Raw genomic sequence first — 24,157 nt, forward strand, 5'->3', positions numbered from 1 at the left:
GGGATCTCAGGCTTGAGCCACCATTTGAGCCTCAATTGCACAGACCTTGTGTATTTGATTATCACACATAACCATCAACAATGTGGCCAAATGTGTTCCCTAGCTCTGCTGTTCTGGATTTTCAGCTCTCAAAACAGTAAAAGAAAAGTGTCTCCAGCAAACCTGTGCCTCTGAAGTTAATCAAGCCAGATTCCACAGACTCCCACACTAAATATAATAGATTCACAAATGTGGAGCTTGATATCTGCAAGGTGGTTTTGTTGTTTCTGCTTTGTTATTTCTGTTTTTACATTAAAGAGTTCCTTTATGCTGGGAAAATCCCAACGACACTAAGCTGAACTATTCGTTCCTCATATGTTCTGTCTCACATAGTAACCTAATAGAGTGCCTCACTATAACTGGTCTTTGGTCCACATTGACTGAGGACCTTCTGTCTCAGTTTGTTTGTGCCAGAAGATGTTAAAAAACAAGAAATTGAAAAAAGCCCATGGGCACATGTGCGGTGCAAGCCCTATACTTTTCTTACAAAGAAAGACCCCACAGATGTTCTTGCCATCCAGCTCTTATGTACTAACCCTTCCCTACCTCAGGAGTCAGTGGAAGGCAAGTGAGCATCTGGAGCCACAGATTAAGGGAAAGGAAAACACCAGTGATATATGAAGAGATCAGTGACGATGATGAAGAAGAAGAAGAAGAGGAAGAAGAAGAAGAAGAAGAAGAAGAAGAAGAAGAAGAAGAAGAAGAAGAAGAAGAAGAAGAAGAAGAAGAAAAGAGTGGGACAGTAAGTGACTCTTGGACACTTTTTGCACACACTGGGATGTACACCCTTCTCATCATGTAACATTGGATCCCACATGGTCACTTGAACCTGCCAATCATCCTCTTACACTCCTCAGGGGTAACGACTGAATGTAATATCCCCATGCTTCCTCAAATCCCTGTCAATTATGTTCAGAATCTTTCATACTCAGGATGCTGTGGCCTTCCAAATGGCAGGTCAGCTCTTAATGTGCAGGCTACGCCTTCCTCTGACCCAGAAATTCTGAAGCCAAGTGAGGTAGTCACTGTGTTCTGAGCAGAGGCTTTGCTTGGGCAGCAGAGACCCCAAGGTTGTGCAGAAGGGGAGCATGCATGCTCTGCTGTAAGGGAGTGGGAGTTGCACACTGAGTAGGCAGTGGCATCTCACTGATACTTGCTCTTCTTTTTTCTTCTCTTGTCCCATACAGGAAAGATAAACCTGGGATATGAAGAAGAACATGATGGGCACCACTGTAAAATCCTAAGCATCAGAAAGAAAACTTCTCAGCAGGGAAAGTAATGCGTCATTGTACTTTCTATATGCCGAGTACTGTGTCAAACACTAGTCCTAATGTCAGTCAAATGTTAACATCTCTCTCTCATAGCATTGATTGTACTGACATATTTTACTCTATAAGCACTGTTCGTAGTGTGTCCTAGGACCTCTCTTAACGTTGCTCTTACTGTTGCAAGCACTGTGTCACTATTGTTCTTCCTTTGTACAAGTTCATTGGCATTCTTCTTCACTTGTTCCAAGAACTCTACAAGCAAAGCTCTTACTACATGTCCTCTACAAGCATTATGCTTAGTAAATTGTGATCTGCAAGCATTGATCCTATTTTGTGTGAACCATTCTCATAACACTACTGTTAACTTACATTAAGAATTACATTAGCATTGTTTTTACTATGAGGAGCACCCTGTAAGATGTTAATGTTCTGTTGAGAAATAAAACTTTGTTATGTGTGTTTCTGTGTGTCCCCACACTTAATTTATGAAACAAGTATTGGCAGTCCTCTGCACAGAACAATAGTATTCTTCTCTCGCCTATGATCGGACTGCTAAAGTAAGTCACAAGTGCTTAAGGGCAGTCTCTTTTTTTTCTCTGCATTTGTACACAGAGGTTAACATTCTGAGCATCTGTTACCACCTTTGTCTTACTACAAGGAAGTCTGAGGTAAGTTCTTCTCAAGTTTCCTGTTTTATGCAATCCACGTATTTCAAAGTCCCATATTAATCTACCCTGACTCAGTCACTACCAGGAGATGTTTGCAGAATCGATTCTGCTGACTCTTGTGTGGACATGTTGCAGATGTAAGTACAGACTTTAGAGACATAGTTTCTGTACTATGGTTGTCATTTTTTCAACAAACACCTAATGTGTAGAGTGATATCCAAGGTCTGGAACAGATATGGATTGTGGTGCTGCTGACAAATATCCTGCCTCAAATCCCTGTCAATTATGTTCGGAATCTTTCATACTCAGGATGCTGTGGGCTTCCAAATGCCAGGTCAGCCCTTAATGTGCAGGCCACGCCTTCCTCTGTCCCAGGAATTCTGGAGCCAAGTGAGGTAGTCCCTGTGTCCTGAGTAGACGCTTTGCTTGGGCAGCAGAGACACCAAGGTTGTGCAGAAGGGGAGCATGCATGCTCTATTGTAAAGGACCGGGATTTGCACACTGAGTAGGCAGTGGCATCTCACTGATACTTGCTCAAGTTTACCTTGAAAATAAATCTACAGTACACACACAGACAAACACACACAAACACATACACACACACATGATAGAAGATCGACCTCAAGTGCTAAAATAATACAAGGCTCCAGAGATACCTTAACAGATTTCTTAAGGAGATTGACTTCAGCTGTAAATAAAACCATATCACTCCCTCATGCCAGAAAGGTATTAATACAAACTTTGGTTGTTAAAAAGAAAGTAAATCCAAAAGGCTTGACTTTACCAATAAAGTCTCAGCAGCCACATGCTGGGGTGAAAACTTGGTAGCTCAGATGGCAGAGGAAACACAGAGTTGGCACTCCAACTCAGTTTACATCCCAGAAGGAAAAGCCAAAACAAAAGAACCTGCTAGCTCAGAAGAAGACCCAGGAGGAAATCAGCCCATGAGGAACAACCCAAGAGGTAAAAGCCATAAAGTTAATGAGCAAGGCCAAAGAGCTAGAGTTCTTTCTTCTTCTTCACAATGTCTTAAATACTTCAAAGTCCCTCCTATCTACTTAATCCCTGTCAGCTGGCTTCTGGCTCTGCCTCTTGACCTGTGTGTAGAAAGCTCTTGGTTTAAAGGTATGTGCTAGGGTTCAGCCAAACCATAATCACACAAACCAAATCACTGTTTACTATAAACAGTAAGTTCTTATATTAAAGATGTGTGTTAGGGCTGAACCACACCAACAAGAAACAGGATTTTACAGTTCACAATGTCCGGGTTCATAATAGGATCAAATATCCTGTAACACACCCTGGTGTTTTAGAAGGCAAATACTGAATGTAAGAGAACAATTAGACCACCAGCTGCACCAGTAGACAAATGGATAAGAGATAGAACTGATATTGGCTTTTTTGAGCATCATGCCAATACAAGGGGACAAGCCATACCTAGAGGTCTCAGATATCAAAATACCTGGTTCTTTACTTGTGGCCATTTACAAAGAAACTGTGAAGTTAAAAGCTTCAGAGCTCAAAATGTCAGGTGCATGAACTCTGGGAAATACTTTACTTTCACTCATAAACAGGAACAAGCAGTATATGCAGCAATGATACCATCGCCCAGGTTTCACCACTTTGTAGGTGCTTTGTAAGGAGAGAAAGCATTGGAGTAATAAGTAAAGATCCAAGATGGACATAGAATGTAGCCTCTTACCATCTGGACATGAACTGAGGGGCCTGTTAGTTTGAGGCCCCACAGTAAAAAAAAAATGTGAACCATTTTCCTTTGGGAAGGAGGTTACAAGCAGGCAGGAAAACGGAAACTAAGTATTACTAATCTCATGCATGGTAATGAAGACAGTGCTGCTTTGGATCTCGACACAGGTAAAATTCTTTCTCTATCCCCAAAACATGAATGTTACAAAATTACCAGTGGTGTCTATGGTCCTTTGCCTTCGGGGACAGTAGGGATGATCTTGGCAAGAAGTGGATTAACTTTTCAAGGGTTTATTGTGCGTCCAGGCATTATAGATGGGTATTCCAAGGAAAAAATTAAAATCATGGCATACATTTATTAAAAGGAGATGCAGATTAATGCAGGGGAAAGAATTGCTCGGCTGTTGCCGTTTCTTTACAGTAAAGGCAAAGCCGCTCCGGTAGGAAGCACAGGGGCATCGAGGAGTACTGGAAAATGTGTGTTCTGGCAAACAGGGATTAATGACCAGAGACCCAAATTAATTTTACTAGTGAATGATGTCAAAATAGAAGGTGTGGTAGAATGAGGAGCTGATGTCATGATACTTATTCAAAATGGCCACATCAAGAGGATTAAGCACAGTTTACAGTAATTGTTAAATTAACTCAAATAAGACAAAGTGTCCCATGGATTAACTATGTAGGACCAGAAGATCAAACAGGGTAGTTGAGACTGTATGTGGATTACATACCCATGATAGACTCTTCCGTATGTTGAGTCCCTAACTGCTCTTGTAGCAGCTATTCAAGTGCCTGTGATTTTTTTTCTTTGTTCTAGGCCACTGCTCAAGCCACACGGGTCTGTTGAGTGGATCTTGTATCCACTCAACAAAAAGGAAAAATGCCTGCTTCTGGAAGCCTAGCTAACTACCAGAGATACTTAAGTAATGGATTGTGAAGGAGGACCTACAACCACTACTTTACTAAATGAGCATAATCCCTAAACACACTTCAAATATTGTCCTTATACCTACAAATCAATGTAGTCTTCACCCCTCATTAAGGAAACTTCTCTGTGCAACAAACAGAGACCATGATAGGAAACGACATCCAGAGTTGTGGAGCATAGTTCCAATGGATACAGCTCAGGTACAACTGCCATGCCTAAGGCTCATGGATCATTGCAAAGGGGGATCAGAAAAGGTGTAGGAGCCAGAGGATCACAGAGTTTTCGGTGAAGTTGTGTAATGTCAGAAACTACACTCTTAAAGTATCACCAACATGACTGCCTACACAGGCATTGAACAAGGATGAAACAACAGCAATAGACATGATAAAGTGAATGGCAGAGCACAAAAAAGTACAGGCAATTAAGAAATGTTGAGGGGTGGGGAATAATCTTCCTGAGAGAAGACACACTCTGGTTGTGCAATACCAAATGGTCAGTCCTCAAAACACACATAAAAGTAACATGTAGACTGAACAGGTTGCAATTATGTATTTTGTGTGTGTGTGTGGTTTCTGTGTGTGTGAGTGCATGTGTGTGTGCCCGAGAGAGAGAGAGAGAGAGAGAGAGAGAGAGAGAGAGAGAGAGAGAGAGAGAGAGAGAGAGAGAGAGAGAACATTTAGTGAATGAATTTGAAGAAGATCAAGAAGTGTTGGGAGGAAAGGAAGGGGAAATTGGGTAATTGTGTTATAATCTCACAAAACAAAAGAAATAATTTAATAAAAACTAGAATTTTATAACAGGGTGAGGTGAAAGGCAGACCTGTGCAATCCATTTCACTGGACTGAAACTGGGGTGTTCATCAAGGTTGTAACTCTCCCTGTGCTCTTGTATAAAATATGTCCCCTACCTCTGGTAGCTGTTGCAGAGAAAGAAATACAGGTAGCTAGCAAGGATACTCTTGTCATGTCCAGCTTCTTCCATCTAGGCATTGTTACCTATACTTAAGTGTCTTCCAATAATGCCACCACATTATGAATCCTTCAAGGGACTCATCTATTCAAGGTCAGATCACTTGTGGTCTGGTCATCATTTGTAGACCTGGATGGCCTTGAAACTACAGTGTTCTGCCTTCCTCTGCCTCTCAGAGTGCTGGGATTACAGGCATGCACCACCATGCTTGGATCATTTTTACTTTGTCAATCTTACTGATCCATAAACATGGGGTATCTGTCCATCATCTGACATCTTCCAGTGCCTTCTCCAATGACATGAAGTTCTTGTCTTTAGGGTCAATTTTCTTCACAAATGTATTTTATTACGAACTTATTAACTGAGAGTACCTCACTTATAACCTGACTAAACTAAACAATAGGAAAAGAAGATCAAAGAATACAATAATGAAACCATAAGGATATCAATTCCAAGGAATGATTCTCCTGTCATAATCAGCAGGATTTCTTCCACTGGAATCTGGAGCAACCAGTACCCAGAACCTCAGGCAGAGCCCGGAGCCCTGAAACCTTCCCTCAAGTGGTTCTCTCTAGGACAGTCTTGAAGTGGATTGATGAACAGCCAGAGCTATCTCAAGTCTCCAAAGGCTCCACCTTTTGTTTTTGGCTCACATTTATACCTCCTCTCAGATTGTGTTCAAGGATGTTTTTCAGCTGGTTCATAACCAGTCTCCCCCACATGGTGGTTCCTCTTCTAGTGGATAAACATCACCTGTTCTCTCACATGTCTTTTTCTCATCCCCCGCTTGTGATCTAAACAAAAGACATGTTTATCTCTCCTTCACTTGTCATGCAGGTATTTCACTTGCTTGGTTAGATTTACACCAAGATATATTGTATGTGGCTATTGTGAAGCGTGCTGTTTCATTAGTTTCTTTCTCATCCCATTTGGTGTTTGTGTCCAGGAGGGCTACTGATATTTTTTAGTTATTTTGTATCCAGACACTTTGATGAAGGTGTTTTATCTGCTTTAAGAGTTCCTTGGTAGAATTTTTGGGACCACTTATGTATACTATCATATCATCTGTGAATGGGGGTACTTCTTTTCCAATTTGTATCCTCTTGGTTTCCTACAATTCTGTTATTGCTCTATCTAGGACTTCAAGTACGATATTAAGGAAGCATGGAAAGAGTAGGCAGCCTTGTCTTGTCCCTGGTTTTAGAGGGATTGCTAGAAGTTTCTCTCCATTTAATTTGATGTTGGCTACAGGCTTGCTGTATGTTGCATTTATTGTATTTGGTTTGTGCCTTGTATCCCTGCTCTCCAAGTCTTTAAACATAAAGTGTGTTGGATTTTATCAAATGCTTTTTCAGCATCTAATGAGATGCTCATGTGTTTTTTGTTCAGTTTGTTTATATGGTGGATTAAATTGATGGGAGTTCATATATTAAACCACCGTGAATCCTTAGGATCAATCCTACATGATCATGGTGGATGATATTTTTGATGTGTTCTTGTATCGGTTTGTGAGTATTTCATTGAATATTTTGGCATCAATGTTCGTAAGTAAAATGGATCTGAGAGTCTCTTTCTTTGATGGGTATTTGTGTAGTTTTAGGTATCAGGATGACCAGTGACTGTGGCTTCATGGAATGAATTTGGCAATATTCCTTCTGTTTCTATTTTGTGGAATAAGTTGAAGAGTATTGGTTTAAGTTCTTTCTTGAAAGACTGGTAGAATTCTGCCATGAAACCCTCTGACGCAGAGCTATTTTTGGTTTGGAGAATGTTAATTCCTTTAATTCCTGCATTTATTTCCTTTGGGGTAATTTATTTTATTTGTTAATTTGATTGCCTGATTTTGGTTTTACTTTTGGTAAATGGAAAGTATCAAGACATTTAGATTTTTCCAACTTTTTGGAGTATAGGCTCCTTTCAAAATTTTTTACTAAATATTTTTGCATGCACATATATTTTACAACATATGTGTATATATATATACATATATACAATAAACTACCTATAGCTAGAAGAAGCATGAGACACCCACGAAAATGTATATATATATGTATATATATATATATATGTATGTATGTATGTATGTATATATATATATACACATATGTGTGTGTGTTACATTCATAGAGTTTTGGCTATTTGTGTTTGGCAGCCTTGAAGAAAATGGAGTATAGGCTCTTAATGTATGATTTAAAACCCTACTGCATACAAGAAACACCTCAGTAACAAAGATAAACTTTACCTCAGAGGAAGGGACCAGAAAAAGGTTTTCCAAGCAAACAGACCCACATAGAAAGCTGGAATAGCCATCCTAATGTCTAAGAAAATCAACGTTCATGCAATTTTCTCACAACTTTGTCCCCACTTTCAATCTGCACTCCTTCTTTCATGTGAATCCTGGTTCAATTTGTCCCATGGGCCGGGACAGGACCCCATTCCTGACACATCTTGAGTAACCAGAAACCAGAGACTAGATAGACCAGAGACCTAGGATAAAACCAAATATGGCTGGTATAAAAAAATCAATAATATGATTCCTAATGACATTCTACTATACTCATAGATCAGTGACTTATCTACTTATCTTCAGAGAGGATTTGCATGGCAGTAGATAGGAACATATGCAGAGACCCACAGCCAGACATTATGCAGAGAGAGGGAGGGAGGGAATTGAAATTGGAGGTTTCCATCAAGTCCTTTACCTTGGGAGCTCAGGGAATCCTGCAGAAGAGGAAGCAGAGAGAGTTTAAGTGTCAGAGGTGATGGGGGATGTCAGAAGAACAAGGCCCCCTGATTCAACTAAGTATGAAAGGAGAGTAAAAGCTCACAGAGACTGAAAAAAACCACTGAGCTAACATGGGTCTGTAGCTTTATGCTGGTTCTCCAGAATCTCCTGTGTTGTGCCAAGAGCGTTCTCTCTCTCTCTCTCTCTCTCTCTCTCTCTCTCTCTCTCTCTCTCTCTCTCTCTCTCTCTCTCTCTCTCCTCTGTCTTCGTCTCTCTCTGTGTCTCTCTGTGTGTGTCTGTCTGTCTATCTGTCTGTCTGTCTCTCTCTCTCATCCAGTAAGAGCTTGCCGTGGGAAACCCAAGCATCACTGAGTCAAATTGGTGACAATTATTATGCAAGTAAGGAAGATATACTAAATAGAAAAAGACATGTGAGGGGGCAGTGGGGGAACTCTAGATCATGTGGATATGCTTTAGTATTATTGTTGTAGATATAGTTATCAAAGAGACACCTGTTTCCAGTTCTTGGGTCTTTGAGATGAAGAGATATATGAAAGGTTTTTTTTTTAAGTTTAAGAGTTTCTTTCTAATAACCTTGAATTTTGTAGCTTCTTAGAGTGATACAGAGACTGAGGAGGACCTGAGGAGGAGAGATAGTGCATACAGATCATTTAGTTAGATAAATGACTGCACCGCAGAGCATTGATTGGTGGTGTCTGGGCATGAGGAAGAGCTAGTATTCCAAGAGGTCAACAGATCCTAGAATAGACAAGGTCAGAAAGAGCAAAGATACCCCTTTAAATGGGAATATTCAGGGGCTACACCCACTTTATGAAGTACTTCCCGGACTAGCATACCCCACTATGACCTCATTTGCCCCACCCACTTTCTTGAGCAGTTGATGGGCGCTTACTGCTCTGCTTAGTTGTATCTGGAGTGGCAGCTGGATCTAGGCACATGGTCTCTTCCTGGAGGAACACTGCCTCATCATTCCACACCTAAGGTAGGTTCTATGTGAGAAACAACCTGAACAAGTTAAACCTGGGCAGGTGGAAAAGTCAGGAGTCCATGTGGACAAGCATAGTTCTTGTAGCCCTCCTGTGGCTTCAGCATTCTGTAACTGTTAGGAATGTGCTATGACTGGAACCCGTACAGAGTGCTTTCCTCAAGGACACCAGAAAGTATGGCCATGTTATGTCTGCCAGACTTCTGAGCCACTATTTCTGAGGAAAACAGTAGTCTTCTTACCTACACAAACTTGAAAACCACCAAGAGTTGAGTTTTCCTCTATCAGCAGTAATTCCATGTAGCTTCTGTCTAAGGGATTACTTTACTAACTGCTCTGGGGAAAAGTGGCACACCTCACAGCCCCAGCCAGAGACCCCTCCAAGTAACCCTCCCTAAAGTATTCCCAATGAATTCAGTTTGCAGAGCCTCTTATTGGGGCATCTTAACATACCCCTATGTTCCTTCAACATGAGTGAGTCCTGTAGACCTGGAGATGCCAACTCTCTTCACTCAACTACACTAGAAATTAGGACAGTGGTGAACCACAATTCACTACAATGAGTATATCCACCTCTTTTCACCACAGAAGATCTGCATATGCCCTTCTATAAGGAGTGAACACCATCAGTCATGAAGACCTTTATATAGATGTGGCACTCACCTTAATCCTTTCATCTCAGAACATTCCCCTACACATAAAAAAGTATAACCACACGTGAAGCCAGACACAGTGGCACAAGACTGTAGTCTAAGCCACTTTGGAAGCTGAGGAAGGCAGAGCCCTGTACGTTGGTGTGCATTTATATAATTTATCATCTCAGCCTAGTGTAGCCCCCTTCAACTGCAAGTTTCCTTTCTTCAGGAAGAAATGTCAGGAACCACCAAGCACGCTGTGCTCTTTTCCATCCCAAGACAGAGAGCAGAGATGAGCCAGTGTGGAGCTCAGACTCCCACCCTGCACCCTTCTTCCTGCAGATCTTTGTTCCAGTGCACCTTTTTGGCTGAGAGGTATCGCAGCACCCTGCTGCTTCCTCCTCCCAAACAGCTGTGTTCAAAGCATAAACATTTTGCTTCCTCCTAGGAGCCACGAACAATCTCTATTTCCATGGAGAGCAAGGATCAAGCTATGGAATCCCTGATCAAGAAATCTGATGAAGGCCTTCTCCATGAGAGTAAAGGTGAGTGGGCAGGGGGTGGCACTTAAGGATAATCATTTCATTCAAATGCCTGGGAGAGTCACAGACCACACGTGCTTTCCTCAGGTGAAATCTGAAGGGAACGATTTCTCTTGTAAGATTATGTGCAACAGGGAGGAGCTTGTCACCCAGAATTCTATAACACTAAAAAAGAACATGCATGATTGTGGATGATGAATAAATGGAAAACATGTACATACTCAATGTAAATGGATATTTTCATATATCCTATCCTAAACATGGGAGGACACCTCCTTTCACACACACACACACACACACACACACACACACACACACACACACACACGGTGTGTGTTGGCTCCTGTATTAGTCAGTGAAAGAACAAGACATAGGATGCAAAGGTGAGAGGTACAAGGCTCCAGATCCCTGGGCATTTGAGGAGACATGCAACCAGATGTAGTCACTTTTTCTGCTGCTATCACAGGAAACGTCCAATAGAGTCAGAATGTACAAACTCTGTCCCACGGGCCTGTGATTCCCCCCAGGAAAGCTTGACAGATAGTACAAGCTCTAAACCCAAGCACAGTCTCCTGTCCTGGACCATATGCACATCTTTTGACACTACAGGAGAATTATTACACTGGTAGGCCCCGGAAACACTGAGCTAAATCACTACCTTTCGTCACACATGGAACACAGGTCCATGTGTGCAACTGAGGTTTTCATCACCCTATATCTGTAAGTGAAGATGTTTTACATTTCCATGAAATCTATTTAAGGCTATGGGGAAAATAAAAATAAATGTACTGAGATGGGATCTGTCAGTGAGGAGGCTTAGCCAATATCTTATACACAATTCAGAAGGAGACTTCTGAATTGACACTGCACATAGTGTCTAAGTTATCAGTAAAGAAAGAAAGGAGAAGGCCGTGCTCCACTCGCTTCTCCTCCATGAGTAGACTGGAACCTTCCACTGCCGCATTCACTAAAGCTGCAGGAGCTGGAATTTGGGGATACAGACTAACAAGTAAACCCTTCTAACTTGTCACCCTTCTGTAGATGACCGTTCTGAAGGCAAGGCAGAAGGAAAATGCCTGAAGGTGAGTAACCCCCACTTCTACAGGACAGCATCTAATGTTCCCTTCTGTTCAGGCCATGGTGGTGAGGATGGAAGAACTCAAATGCCCTAGTCCCTGTCCCCTAGCTCTCTGTGTAGCTTTGAATTCCTCCCCTTTCTCTGTTAGTCCTCATTCTCTAGTCTCTACCCTTATCACTTCCTTCTTTCTTCCTTTAATTCCCTTTATACAGTACAGAGAATGGAACAAAGGGCCTCACTCTTGGGTAGTGCAGTGTTCTATCATTGAGGCGATTTCTTTTACCATCCTGCTCTCTTCTATAAGATGTCTGGCCTACCATCTACTGCACAATAGCATCTATCCATGATCTGATAGCTAATATGCCTTCAGTTGGACAATGCCTTCTGATGCAAGCCCTGGGTCACTCTGCCCACTGGTAGAGTGCTTGTTTTGAGGTCCTTAACTCCTGGCTTAAAAGTCCAGTGCCTTGGACAGTGCTGCATATCACACTACTTCCTAATATTCAAAATCGGAGCACACAGATTTACCCCTCAGCTACTTAAGGAAATGGCTCTGACAATGTTTCTGATAATTTCTTGAAAGAGGAAACAGCATATTCTTAATCATCAGATTCATGATGCTGAAGAAGCGGCTGTTGTGCACAAGCATTCTAAACTCTGGGAGTGAGTGTCAGTTTCTCTGGATATGTCATCCCTAGCCCAAAGCACTGAAATGCTGTCATGTCTTAATTGGTATCTGAAGTTGCGGTAATGCCCCGCTCAGGTGTTTTCCCACACAGCCTGATGACTCTCCCAGCCTGACACCCACTCTCCAAGCAGGAAGCACTAGCTGACATCTGCACTGTGACTGGGCCACTGGAGCCCTCCCTCTGTGATCCCTTTCACAGATATTGTCTGCACCGGGAAACTGACTGATCCACACTCTTGACCCAGAGGAAGCTTTAGACTCACCGGATTTCGTAGGAAATGGGAGCTTCCACAGCTGCAGATTCCACTGTGGTGTGGAGAGCTAAGGGATTTGTGAGTCGGTGGTGAGGGAGGAGATAGTTGTGGTTCAAAGTGCAAAGAAGGGATCATTCACAGAAAGTGTTCAATTATTTTATTATCCCACTATTTACACAGTGCCACTGTCTGGGTATGTTGGGGCATGCCTATACACTTGGGTCTCTTGGAGTAGTGATGCTGAGACCTTTCTAAGGTACACGGGGATATGGAATCTCACGAGTAAAACACAGACGAGCAACAAAAGATGAAAAGAGAATTTAGGGGCTTAGAATCGGCTTTCTTCCAGCTAGTTGTACATGGATTCTCTATTCCATGAATGAGGAAGTTGGATGAAAGGTAGCTCAGGTTAGTGACCAGTAACACTCTATGATGAAAGCAGAGTTGATACATGTGCCACCTTGCCAACTTCCACATCTTCTTAACTGCCATTCTATTAGAGTTAAAAGTCACCATGACCATGTCAGCTCACAACAGAAAGCATTTAATTGGGGGCTTGTTTACCATGTCAGAAGATTACTGGATGATCATCATGGCAGGGACCATGTAGCTGAAAGCACACATCTCATAGCAGGGAGAGAGCGAGAGAGCGAGAAAGAGTGAGAGAGAGCAAGAGAGAGTGAGAGAGAGCGAGAGAGTGAGTGAGAGAGAGAGAGAGAGAGAGAGAGAGAGAGACAGACAGACAGACAGACAGACAGACAGACAGACAGACAGACAGACAGACAGAGAGAGACAGAGGGGGAGAGAGAGAATGTCGGACTGGGCCTGGTATCCACTTTGATACCTCCAAGCCCACCCCTAGGGACACACCATGCCCAATGAGGCTACAGCTCCTACCTCTTCCTAAATGGTTCACAAAATGGGAGCCCACCATCTAGGAACCTCTGGACACCATCCCCATTCAAACCATCACACACACGCGGTGTGCTGGATAGAACAAGACCATCTGTCACCCCTTTCTTCTAGAAGCAGATCACCGTTGCTGGCTTACTCTTTCTTTTTTCCTTCCGTTTACTTCCTCACCACATCCTGGTGCAGCAGTCTTTCCTCCTCTCCATTCACTGTTACATTGGGTCTCCAATTAGCTTTCCAGGGCTATGAACTTATCTGCTAAGCTTGAGAGTCCACAGAATGTCTGTCTTTCACAGATCCCGTGGATCTCTCAACTGCTCTCTTTCTCCCATGTTCTCTATCCTGCACAGTCCCCCCACTTGCATGCATGTACATTTTCTGCTTACAGGAAGGTCATTCTGGCCAGAGGAGAAACACAAGCATCACAGTCTATAAACCTGATTCATTTAGGAGATTCCTTTTCCCTTTAAGCTTCTAGGTTCCTCATGATTTAAGTAAGGATGGTGTAATGATGTCCTGCAGATACGGCGAGTGCGTGAACCTAATTCACTGCGTGGGGAAATAGTTTGTACCCACTAAAGCACTAGAGAACACCAATGCTGATCACATGCACTCTCCACAATTTAAAGGTACAGAAATGGCTGGCAGGGGACGATAAGCCCAAAGGACTGCCAGGTACAGCATGTGGCTCAGGCCAACCTTGGAAGAATCTGCTCCCCCTTGGCAAGCCATCCCACTGTGAGAAGCACAGCAAGAAGTCATCAGGTGAGAAGAAAGTATGAGGAAACAGCACAGCACTCATTTCTTGCTTCCCTGCCTCTGTTCTGTACTGTGTGTCATGGGGCCTGTACTAGCCCTGGGTGTGCTGAGTTGAACAGTTCACCTACCAATACCTGCTATGTTAGAACAGGAATTCACACTCTTCATAAGATTTGTCCTCTGTTTAAGACCGTGTGACATTGGGCAAGCCTTCCCAACAGTGAGCCCCAGACACTAAATCTATGCACTGGGGTTGGACAATTATGGTTCAAAAGTCCCTCTGTATTATGAAATAAGCCTCCCAGGCACCTGAAACTTGTTCAAGCTATTCCACCCCACCAGACAACCTAGAAACATTTCTTAATCTACTCAGGGCTGGTCGTGTATGCCTGCTGAACAGAGGAGGGCAGATGGGGAAATGTTCTAGTACAGGAAGAGGTGTGGGCTACATGGGGGAGTTGCAGAGGCCACAAGAAGAAACACAAACCGAGGCTTGTTCTCCTCCGGTGGGTGTCCAGTCTCTCAGTCTCTCTGAGGGAGAAGACGTGCAAACCAGAACAACATGCACAAGGCCCAAGGGCACATTGGAGGGACAAGCTCTCTCCTGTCCTGACCAAACATGGTGGGAATGTCCTCACCTGACCCAGTATTCATGGGACAAATCTTCTCCACATCAGGATCCAAGAAGAACTATGAGGGTATGAGGAGCCACGGGGTGCCAGAGAGTAAGCATCTCCTAACCCAGGAGGAGATCAGTGAACCCGAAGAAGATGATTGAACATGTAAGTCACCCATTGACATGCCCCCAAGCCCCTCAAAGTATGCCTTTCCCTTATGATGCTGGGACCTCATCTGGTCCTTTGTTGCCCCATGTCACTCACCTCTTCTGGTCCTCTGAGGTGTAACACTGAAGATGAGAGGAATCTCTCATGCATTCTCCACCCTATTCTGAGTATTGGGAACCAGCCATAGCCAAGGTGCTGTGGGTTCTCAAACCCTAGGTCAGCTCTCGGTGTGCAGGATGCACTTTCTCTCTTTATGTGCTATGAGCGGTAGTCACTGTGCTCTGAAACAGGATTCTCTTGTGGAAGGAGGGGCTTTGGATTAAGATTGAAGAGGAGTGTGCCAGTTTTGCCGGGAGGGAGGAAGATGTGATGGCAGAGTGAACAGCACTATGGGCTCAATGGCACTTCTCTTTCTTCTCTTGTTTTTTTTTTTTTTTTCCCTCAGCCTCGGAGAGGTGAATCGTTCCCATGATGAGGAGAACACGGTGGGCATTCAGCATCATGGGCACATCTCTGGAACCCTAAGCAACAAGTGTACCTCAAACAAAGAGACAACTTCCCGCAGTGAACTGTCCAGCATTAGTGGTCTTAATGTGCGCTTCTCGCATCATCAAATGCGGTCCTTACAGTGGGCAAAATGTGTCAGCACTGTTTTCACCCCATTGCAAACACTCTGGCAACATTTTCCCCATCCTGTACCCACTTGGAAGGTGTTCTCGCCATTTGTGAAACACTCCGCAAGCATTGCTCTCACTGAGTCACCACCATTCTGCTAGTGTTTTTCCATGCTCTCTGTCAAATTCTCTCTAGATGGGATAATATGTAGTTCATTGGCAGAGTTGTGGCATGTGCCTGACTCTCTGTGGGGATTATCCTTGCCCTTACTACAAATCTGTCAATAGTGCACTTAGCCTTTGCTAAGGACCCACACAGCACTTTACTCATTGTGTGAAAACTACCTTGGATATAAGTATTTCACTGAGCATCCATTCACCTAAAGCATGTTGCTCTAGTGCTCCCATATGTGTCGTAGGAATCATTCTCTGTCAGTCCTTCTCAGCACTGAACTGCACTGCCCTTATCTTTGAATTTTGAATGTTAAACCAGACAACCTCTGCACTTGCACATTCACAGACACACACAAATGTAGTCACTGTGTACAAATATTGTGAGAACAGAAGGGGAACAGTGTGCCTTGCAAGTTCATGGGAGACCAAAACGGGAAAATATAAGCCTTGTAGGTTTGTGGTTCTGTCTGTGGAGAAGACAGTTCAGAATAAGTTCCTGTTTGTCCTGTTTTAAGTTCTCACAGGTTTAAGCATTCTATTTGTAACTAAGTATAACTTCATGTTCCTTAGATCTGATGTAAACTGCAAAACACGTTCTTTTCAACTTAGACTAAACGTATGACCTCATTCACATGATGTATAATCTTTACCCTGGTTCCTTCCCTGTCATTGTATCTAACAGTGGATAACAGCCAACTCTGTGGCTCCTGTAAATGGTTTATCTCTGCTATAAAAGGGACTTCGTGAGGCCAGCAGGCTGCAGGGGCTACTCTCTCAAATCCTAACTCAGGCTGCCCAGTCCCAGGTGCACCACAAAACACAGCATGCTTTAATTGGGCAATCATGGATTTAGTCTTTTCTCCTTGAAATGATGAGGTTTAACCCTATCACCTGTCCTTCTCTACAGGAAAGGTACCTAGGGGAATTGCTGGTAGAGATTATGCTGGGTTAATAAAGTGGTGTTTATAGGTACGCCGAAGCCTGTGCCTTCCCTTGTCGGGGTAGTTAGCCAGGTTGTCAGCACCAAGCATGTTTTCCCTTTAGGTTAGCATGTCTCAAGCCCAATTAGGGAACTGTGGGTTACCGCTAAGGCGTGCATGCCACTACTGCCCCCTTGTGGTTTCCATGCCGCCTTGCGGGTCTTTGTTGTGATTCATAGGCATCCTATCTGGGTAGAGTTGTAGGTTGCTTCCCTCCTTTGGGAGTTTGGGTGCCTTCTGATATCCTGAAGTGCAGTCCTCAGGGAGGAGGTTTTCATTAGATTTCTAGCTCAGGGACCTCCAGGCCCTCTGGTGTCTTCAGTAAAAGAGACTTACCTTCCACCTACAGAGGACAACCAAGGGCAATAGCAATAACTTGTATGTTTAGCATGTCTTTAGACAACCCTGATGGTTAACTCAAAAGAGGCTTTGTTGTGCCTCATGCTGGGATTTTCATTAGATGGCTTTTGGCTCTTGAAAGGAGTATTGCCAGGCCAGATGAGAAAATTTCATTTAATCTGTATATCTCTATTTATACCCAGACATGGCTGTGTATCTGTTATAGCTTTATTTTTCCAGTAAATAGTTAACTCTATGATTCCTTATGACTCCCCCCCGCCCCCAGAAATTCTCACTGTTATTTTGCCTCCTTTCTTTCTTCTGTGTTTTTCTCCCTCACTGTTGATAAGTATCGAGCTCCCCCTGTCCCATTCTCCTGTCAGGTTACTTGTTCTCTGGTATTTGCCTCTCTATTGCTTCTCCCAACCATCACAGCAATAGTCTGTTTACTTTAGTGGGTTTTTTGAAGTTACTCCAGGATATGTACTCATATCTGAAGAGTTTTAGTTAGGAGACACCTATGAGAGAGACCATGTGATGTTTGTCCTTACGTAACTGCACTACGTGATTTTATATGATCTTTCCTGGTTCCATCCATTTACCTGCCAAGTTTATGATCTCACTTCTCTTTGCTGCTGAACAGTGTTCCACAGTGTATATTTTCGATATTTTAGCACTTCTCTTTGTGCACAGTTCCTATTCACTTAATGTTCCTATCACAACTCCTTTGGTACAGCAACTTCGTTTCTAAGCATCAGTAATTAAAAAGAGATCCCTCACCTTTGAGAACAAAAAATATTTGTACTTGAATGACAGGAGGAAATAACTGGGAAACATCAACACTAATGCAGATATTTACTATGTGTAAGTGACTTGTGCAAGATAAATGTACGGTAGGAGATTCTCTTGTGTAGCCTGTGCTGACGAACAAACTAACCGAAAAGAACTAGCTCAGACACCTTTTATTATGTAGCAAGGCACGTGGCAGGTACTGATGGTGGTACCTTATTTGCGTGTGTGCCTGTGTGTGTGTGTGTGTGTGTGTGCACGCGCGCATGCATACATGCACAAACACATGGACAAGCCTTACAGCCTTAAATACTTATGACTGTTCTCAGTTCATTAGTCATCTGGGCAAGGGAAAGATGGGTGGTTCAATGCAGAGAATTATTCTTGATTCATAAGACAGGTGCAGGTGAGGCAAGAGAGTAAGGCATAGGAAGAAAACTATGGAAGAGGAAGGAGCCCCTCAATGAAGGAATCTGGTTTGCCTCTCCTGCTGACACAGTCACAGAGCTAGGACACTTCCTATGCCACTGATAAAGGAAAGTAGCCCACAGGGACAACATGGACACCCCTAAAGCTGCCTGTGCTTATTTATGGCCAGAATGGCATTGGCCTCGAGTTTTAACAGTTGCCTTGGATTCCAAAGGCCATCTGAGCCTTCTGAATCACAGGATCCTGGTAACTTGTGCCCTTGAGTTTTGACACTCCTCTCTCATCCACAGGCTTATCCAGCACTCTAAACTTTGTTTACAGGAGAGAGGTGAAATTGTAAATTATACCCTGTGGGCCTGTTCAAACTGAGAGATTGGAGGCACTCTAGAGATGGCTTACGAGTTGAGCATATTACTGGTTTTTCTTACAGATGACCCAGGGTTGATTTGCTGCACCCACACTGGCAAGTCACAACCATCTGCAATTCAGGTTCCTAGGGACACATTGCCCTCTTCTGGCCTCCTTGGGAACTGTATACATTTGATGCACAGCCATAACCGCAAGAGAAGCAGCCATGCAAAACAAGACCTGCACAGCTTGGTTCTGTTAGGATAGGGCAGGCCACTTGCTGGGGGGCCCAATTTCTGTCCCCCCCAGAGTTCTCAGCATCAGGTGTGGACGTGATGGAGCACAGTTAAATAACTCGCAAAATGGCCACTCCATTTTTAGGGAGAAGGTTTTTTTTTTTTTTAATCTACTTATATTTGTTATTTTTTTATTAATTTAATCATATTACATCTCGAGTGTTATCCCTTCCCTTGTTTCCTTCTATTCCTCCCTCCCTCCCACTTCCCCCCTTCTCCCCTCCTCTATGTCTGTGACTGAGGGAGACTTCCTCCCACTATATATGCTCTTAGAGTATCGAGTCTCTTCTTGGTAACTTGCTATTCTTCCTCTGAGTGCCGCCAGGCCTCCCCATCCACGGGACATGGTCAGAAAAGGGGCACCAGAGTTCCTGTGAGAGTCAGATCTCACTCTCCACTCACCGGTGGAGAATATCCTGTTCGTCAGCTAGGTCTTGGTAGGGGTTCGAAGTTTACTGCCTATATTCTCCGTGGCTGGTGCCTTAGTTTGAGGAGGACCCCAGGCCCCAGATCCGCCTGTCATAAAGTTCTTCTTGTAGGTTTCCAGGACCCTGTGGATCCTACTATTTCCCCATTCTTCCATGCTACTCTCACCTAGAGTCTCAATAGGATGCCCTCTCCTCTGACCCACTTTCCTGGTAAGTAAAGTTTTTCATGGGACGTATCCCTTGGACTAGTGTCTTGATATAAGTGAGTATATACTGTTTGTCTCTTTTTGCTTCTGGGTGAACTCACTCATTATGATAATTTCTAGATCACTCCATTTGTCCAAAAATTTCGGGAATTCCTTGTTTTTAATAGCTGAGTAGTATTCCATAGTGTAAATGTACCACAGTTTCTTAGTCCATTCTTCTACTGAGGGACACTTAGGCTGTTTCCATGTTCTGGCTATTATGTATAAAGCAGCTATAAACATGGTTGAGCATATGTCCCTGTTGTGTGGTAGGGCATTTTCTGGGTATATTCCAAGGAGTGGGAGAGCTGGGTCTTGAGGAAGCCCTGTTCCCATTTTTCTGAGAAAGCACCAGACAGCTTTCCAAAGTGGTTGTACTAGTTTGCATTCCCACCAGCAATGAAGGAGTGTTCCTCTCCCTCCACATCCTTGCCAGCATGTGGTGTCATTTGAGTTTTTGATCTTAGCCATTCTGATGGGTGTAAGGTGGAATCTCAGTGTCATTTTGATTTGCATGTCTCTGATGACTAACGAGGATTAGCATTTCTTTAAGTGTTTCTCAGCCATTTGATATTCCTCTGTTGAGAATTCTCTGTTTAGTTCCAAGCCCCATTTCGCAATTGGATTGTTTGGTTTTGTGGTGTTTAATTTCTTGAGTTCTTTATATATTTCTGGATATTAGACCTTTGTCAGATGAAGGGTTGGTGAAGATCTTTTCCCAGTCTGTAGGCTGTCGCTTTGTTCTCTTGACGGTGTCTCCTGCCTTGCAGAAGCTTCTCAACCTCATGAGGTCCCATTTATTAATTGTTGACCTTAAGGCCTGGGCTGTTGGTGTACTGTTCAGGAAGTTGTCTCCTATGCCCATGTGTCCGAGACTCCTCCCCACTTTTTCCTCGAACTGAATTAATGTCTCTGGATTTAAGTTGAGGTTTTTAATCCACTTGGACTTGAGTTTTGTGCATGGTGACAAATAGGGGTCTAATTGCATTTTTCTACATGTAGACATCCAGTTAGACCAGCACCATTTGTTGAAGATGCTATCATTTTTCGATTGAATAGATTTGGCTTCTTTGTCAAAACCCAAGTGAGCAGATGTGTGTGGATTCATCTCTGGGTCTTCAATTTGATTCCATTGATCCACCAGCCTATTGCTTTGCTAGTACCATGCTGTTTTATTTTTTTATTATTAATTTATTCTTGTTACATCTCAATGGTTATCCCATCCCTTGCATCCTCCCATTCTTCCCTCCCTCCCATTTTCCCCTTATTCCCCTCCCCTATGACTGTTCCTGAGGGGGATTACCTCCCCCTGTATATGCTCATAGGGTATCAAGTCTCTTCTTGGTAACCTGCTGTCCTTCCTCTGAGTGCCACCAGGTCTCCCCCTCCAGGGGACATGGTCAAATGTGAGGCACCAGAGTACGTGAGAAAGTCATATCCCACTCTCCACTCAACTGTGGAGAATGTTCTGACCATTGGCTAGATCTGGGTAGGGGTTTAAAGTTTACTCCATGTATTGTCCTTGGCTGGTGCCTTAGTTTGAGTGGGACCCCTGGGCCCAAATCTGCCTATCATAATGTTCTACTTGTAGGTTTCTAGGACCCTCTGGATCCTTCTATTTCCTCATTCTCTCATTCTTCTCTCACCTAACGTCCCAATAGGATGTCCTCCCCTCTGTCCCAGTTTCCTGGTAAGTGAAGGCTTTCGTGGGACATGCCCATTGGGCTAGTATGCAGATATTAGTGAGTATATACCATTTGAGTCTTTCTGCTTCTAGGTTAACTCACTCATTATGATCATTTCTAGCTCAATCCATTTATCCACAAATTTCGGGAATTCCTTGTTTTTAATAGCTGAGTAGTATTCCACAGTGTATATGTACCACAGTTTCTTTATCCATTCTTCTACTGAGGGACACTTAGGCTGTTTCCATGTTCTGGCTATTATGAATAAGGCTGCTATGAACATGGTTGAGCAAATTTTCTTGTTGTGTGCTGGAGCATCTTCTGGGTATATTCCAAGGAGTGGAATAGCTGGGTCTTGAGGAAGCCCTATTCCCATTTTTCTGAGATAGCACCAAATAGATTCCCAAAGTGGCTGTACTAGTTTGCATTCCCACCAGCAATGAAGGAGTGTTCCTCTCTCCCCACATCCTCGCCAGCATGTGGTGTCACTTGAATTTTTGATCTTAGCCATTCTGATGGGTGTAAGATGGAATCTCAGAGTTGTTTTGATTTGCATTTCCCTGATGACTAAGGAGGTTGAGCATTTCTTTAAGTGTTTCTCAGCCATTTGATATTCCTCTGTTGAGAATTCTCTGTTTAGTTCCAAGCTCCATTTCTCAATTGGGTTATTTGGTTTGGTGGTGTTTACTTTCTTGAGTTCTTTATATATTTTGGACATTAGACCTTTGTCAGATGTAGGGTTGGTGAAGATCTTTTCCCAGTCTGTAGGCTGTCGCTTTGTTCTCTTGACAGTGTCTCCTGCCTTACAGAAGCTTCTCAGCCTCATGAGGTCCCATTTATTAATGGTTGACATTAAGGCCTGGGCCGTTGGTGTTCTGTTCAGGAAGTTGTCTCCTGTGCCAATATGTTCCAGGCTCTTTCCCACTTTTTCTTCTAAGTAGCTTAGTGTCTCTGGTTTTATGTTGAGGTCTTTAATCCACTTGGATTTGAGTTTTGTGCATGGTGAAAAATATGGGTCCAGTTTCATTTTTTTACACATAGACCTCCAGTTAGACCAGCACCATTTGTTGAAGATGCTATCCTTTTTCCATTGAATGGATTTGGCTTCTTTGTCAAAAATCAAGTGACCATATGTGTGTGGATTCATATCTGGGTCTTCGATTCGATTCCACTGATCAACCAGCCTGTTGCTGTGCCAGTACCATGCTGTTTTAATTACTATTGCTTTATAGTACAGTTTGAGATCAGGTATGGAGATTCCTCCGGAGCACCTTTTATTGTACAAGATTGTTTTAGCTATTCTGGGTTTTTTGTTTTTCCATATGAAGTTCAGAATTGAACTTTCAATGTCTTTAAAAAATTGTGTAGGTATTTTGATAGGGATTGCATTGAATCTGTAGATTGCTTTTGGTAGGATGGCCATTTTTACTATGTTAATTCTCCCGTCCCATGAGCAAGGAAGATCATGCCATCTTCTCAGGTCATCTTCAATCTCTTTCTTCAGAGTTTTGAAATTTTTTTCATACAAGTCCTTCACTTGCTTAGTTAGGGTAACTCCTAGATATTTTATATTGCTTGTGGCTAATGTGAAGGGTGTGGTTTTCCTAATTTCTTCCTCTGCAAGCTTGTCATTTGTGTATAGGAAGGCTACAGACTTTTTTGAGTTAATTTTGTATCCAGCCAATTTGCTGAAGGTGTTTATCAGCTTTAGGAGTTCTCTGGTGGAGTTTTGAGGGTCACTTATGTACACTATCATATCATCTGCAAAGAGGGATAATTTGACTTCCTCCTTTCCCATTTGGATACCCTTGATCTCCCTTTGTTGTCTTATTGCTCTGGCTAGAACTTCGAGTACTATATTGAAGAGATATGGAGAGAGTGGGCAGCCTTGCCTTGTTCCCGATTTTAGCGGAATTTCCTTGAGTATCTCACCATTTACTTTGATTTTGGCTATTGGCTTGCTGTATATAGCCTTTATTATGTTGAGGAGAGTGCCTTGTATCCCCGATCTCTCTAAAACTTTAAATATGAATGGGTGTTGAATTTTATCAAATGCTTTCTCTGCATCCAAGGAGATGATCATGTGGTTTTTTATTTTCAGTTTGTTTATATGGTGGATTACATTGATGGATTTCCGTATATTAAACCATCCCTGCATGCCTGGAATGAAGCCTACTTGGTCATGATGAATGATATCTTTGATGTGCTCCTGTATTTGTTTTGCAATTATTTTATTTAGTATTTTTGCATCTATGTTCATAAGAGAAATTGGTCTGAAATTCTCTTTCTTTGTTGAGTCTTTGTGAGGTTTAGGTATCAATGAGACTATGGCCTCATAGAATGAATTTGGTAATTTTCCATCCATTTCTATCTTTTGGAGTAGCTTGAAGAGTATCGGTATTAGCTCGCCCTTAAAGGTCTGGTAGAATTCTGCACTGAAACCATCTGGCCCTGGGCTTTTTTTGGTTGGGAGACCATCGATGATTGCTTCTATTTCTGTAGGGGAAATGGGACTATTTAGCTTGTTTATCTGTTCTTCATTCAACTTTGGCAAGTGAAATTGTTCAAGAAAATCGTCCATTTCCCTTAGATTTTCAATTTTTGTGGCGTATATGCCTTCAAAGTAGGATCTTATGATTCTTTGAATTTCTTCAGTGTCTGTTGTTATGTCTCCCTTTTCATTTCTGATTTTGTTGATTTCAATACTGTCTCTCTGCCTTTTAGTTAGTTTGGCTAATGGTCTGTCTATCTTGTCGATTTTCTCAAAGAACCAGCTTTTGGTTTTGTTGATTCTTTGGACTGTTTTCTTAGTTTCTAATTTGTTAATTTCAGCCCTGAGTTTGATTATTTCCAGGCGTCTACTCCTCTTG

At 42.8% G+C, this 24,157-nt stretch overlaps 1 protein-coding gene across 1 annotated transcript in view; it reads left to right on the forward strand.

The window, feature by feature from the left end:
• The window catches only part of LOC127184696 (protein SSX1-like), a 57,989-nt gene extending 43,036 nt beyond the window's left edge, over positions 1 to 14,953 (forward strand). Inside the window, exons 4-8 of the mRNA XM_051141043.1 lie at positions 591 to 694; positions 10,391 to 10,487; positions 11,526 to 11,566; positions 14,046 to 14,181; positions 14,853 to 14,953. Of these exons, the coding sequence (XP_050997000.1) occupies positions 591 to 694; positions 10,391 to 10,487; positions 11,526 to 11,566; positions 14,046 to 14,181; positions 14,853 to 14,953 (479 nt within the window). The remainder of the gene's footprint in view (positions 1 to 590; positions 695 to 10,390; positions 10,488 to 11,525; positions 11,567 to 14,045; positions 14,182 to 14,852) is intronic.
• Positions 14,954 to 24,157: the final 9,204 nt, after the last annotated feature.

Source organism: Acomys russatus, chromosome X (assembly GCF_903995435.1).
Source record: "Acomys russatus chromosome X, mAcoRus1.1, whole genome shotgun sequence".
In the NCBI taxonomy this organism is placed as follows: domain Eukaryota; kingdom Metazoa; phylum Chordata; class Mammalia; order Rodentia; family Muridae; genus Acomys; species Acomys russatus.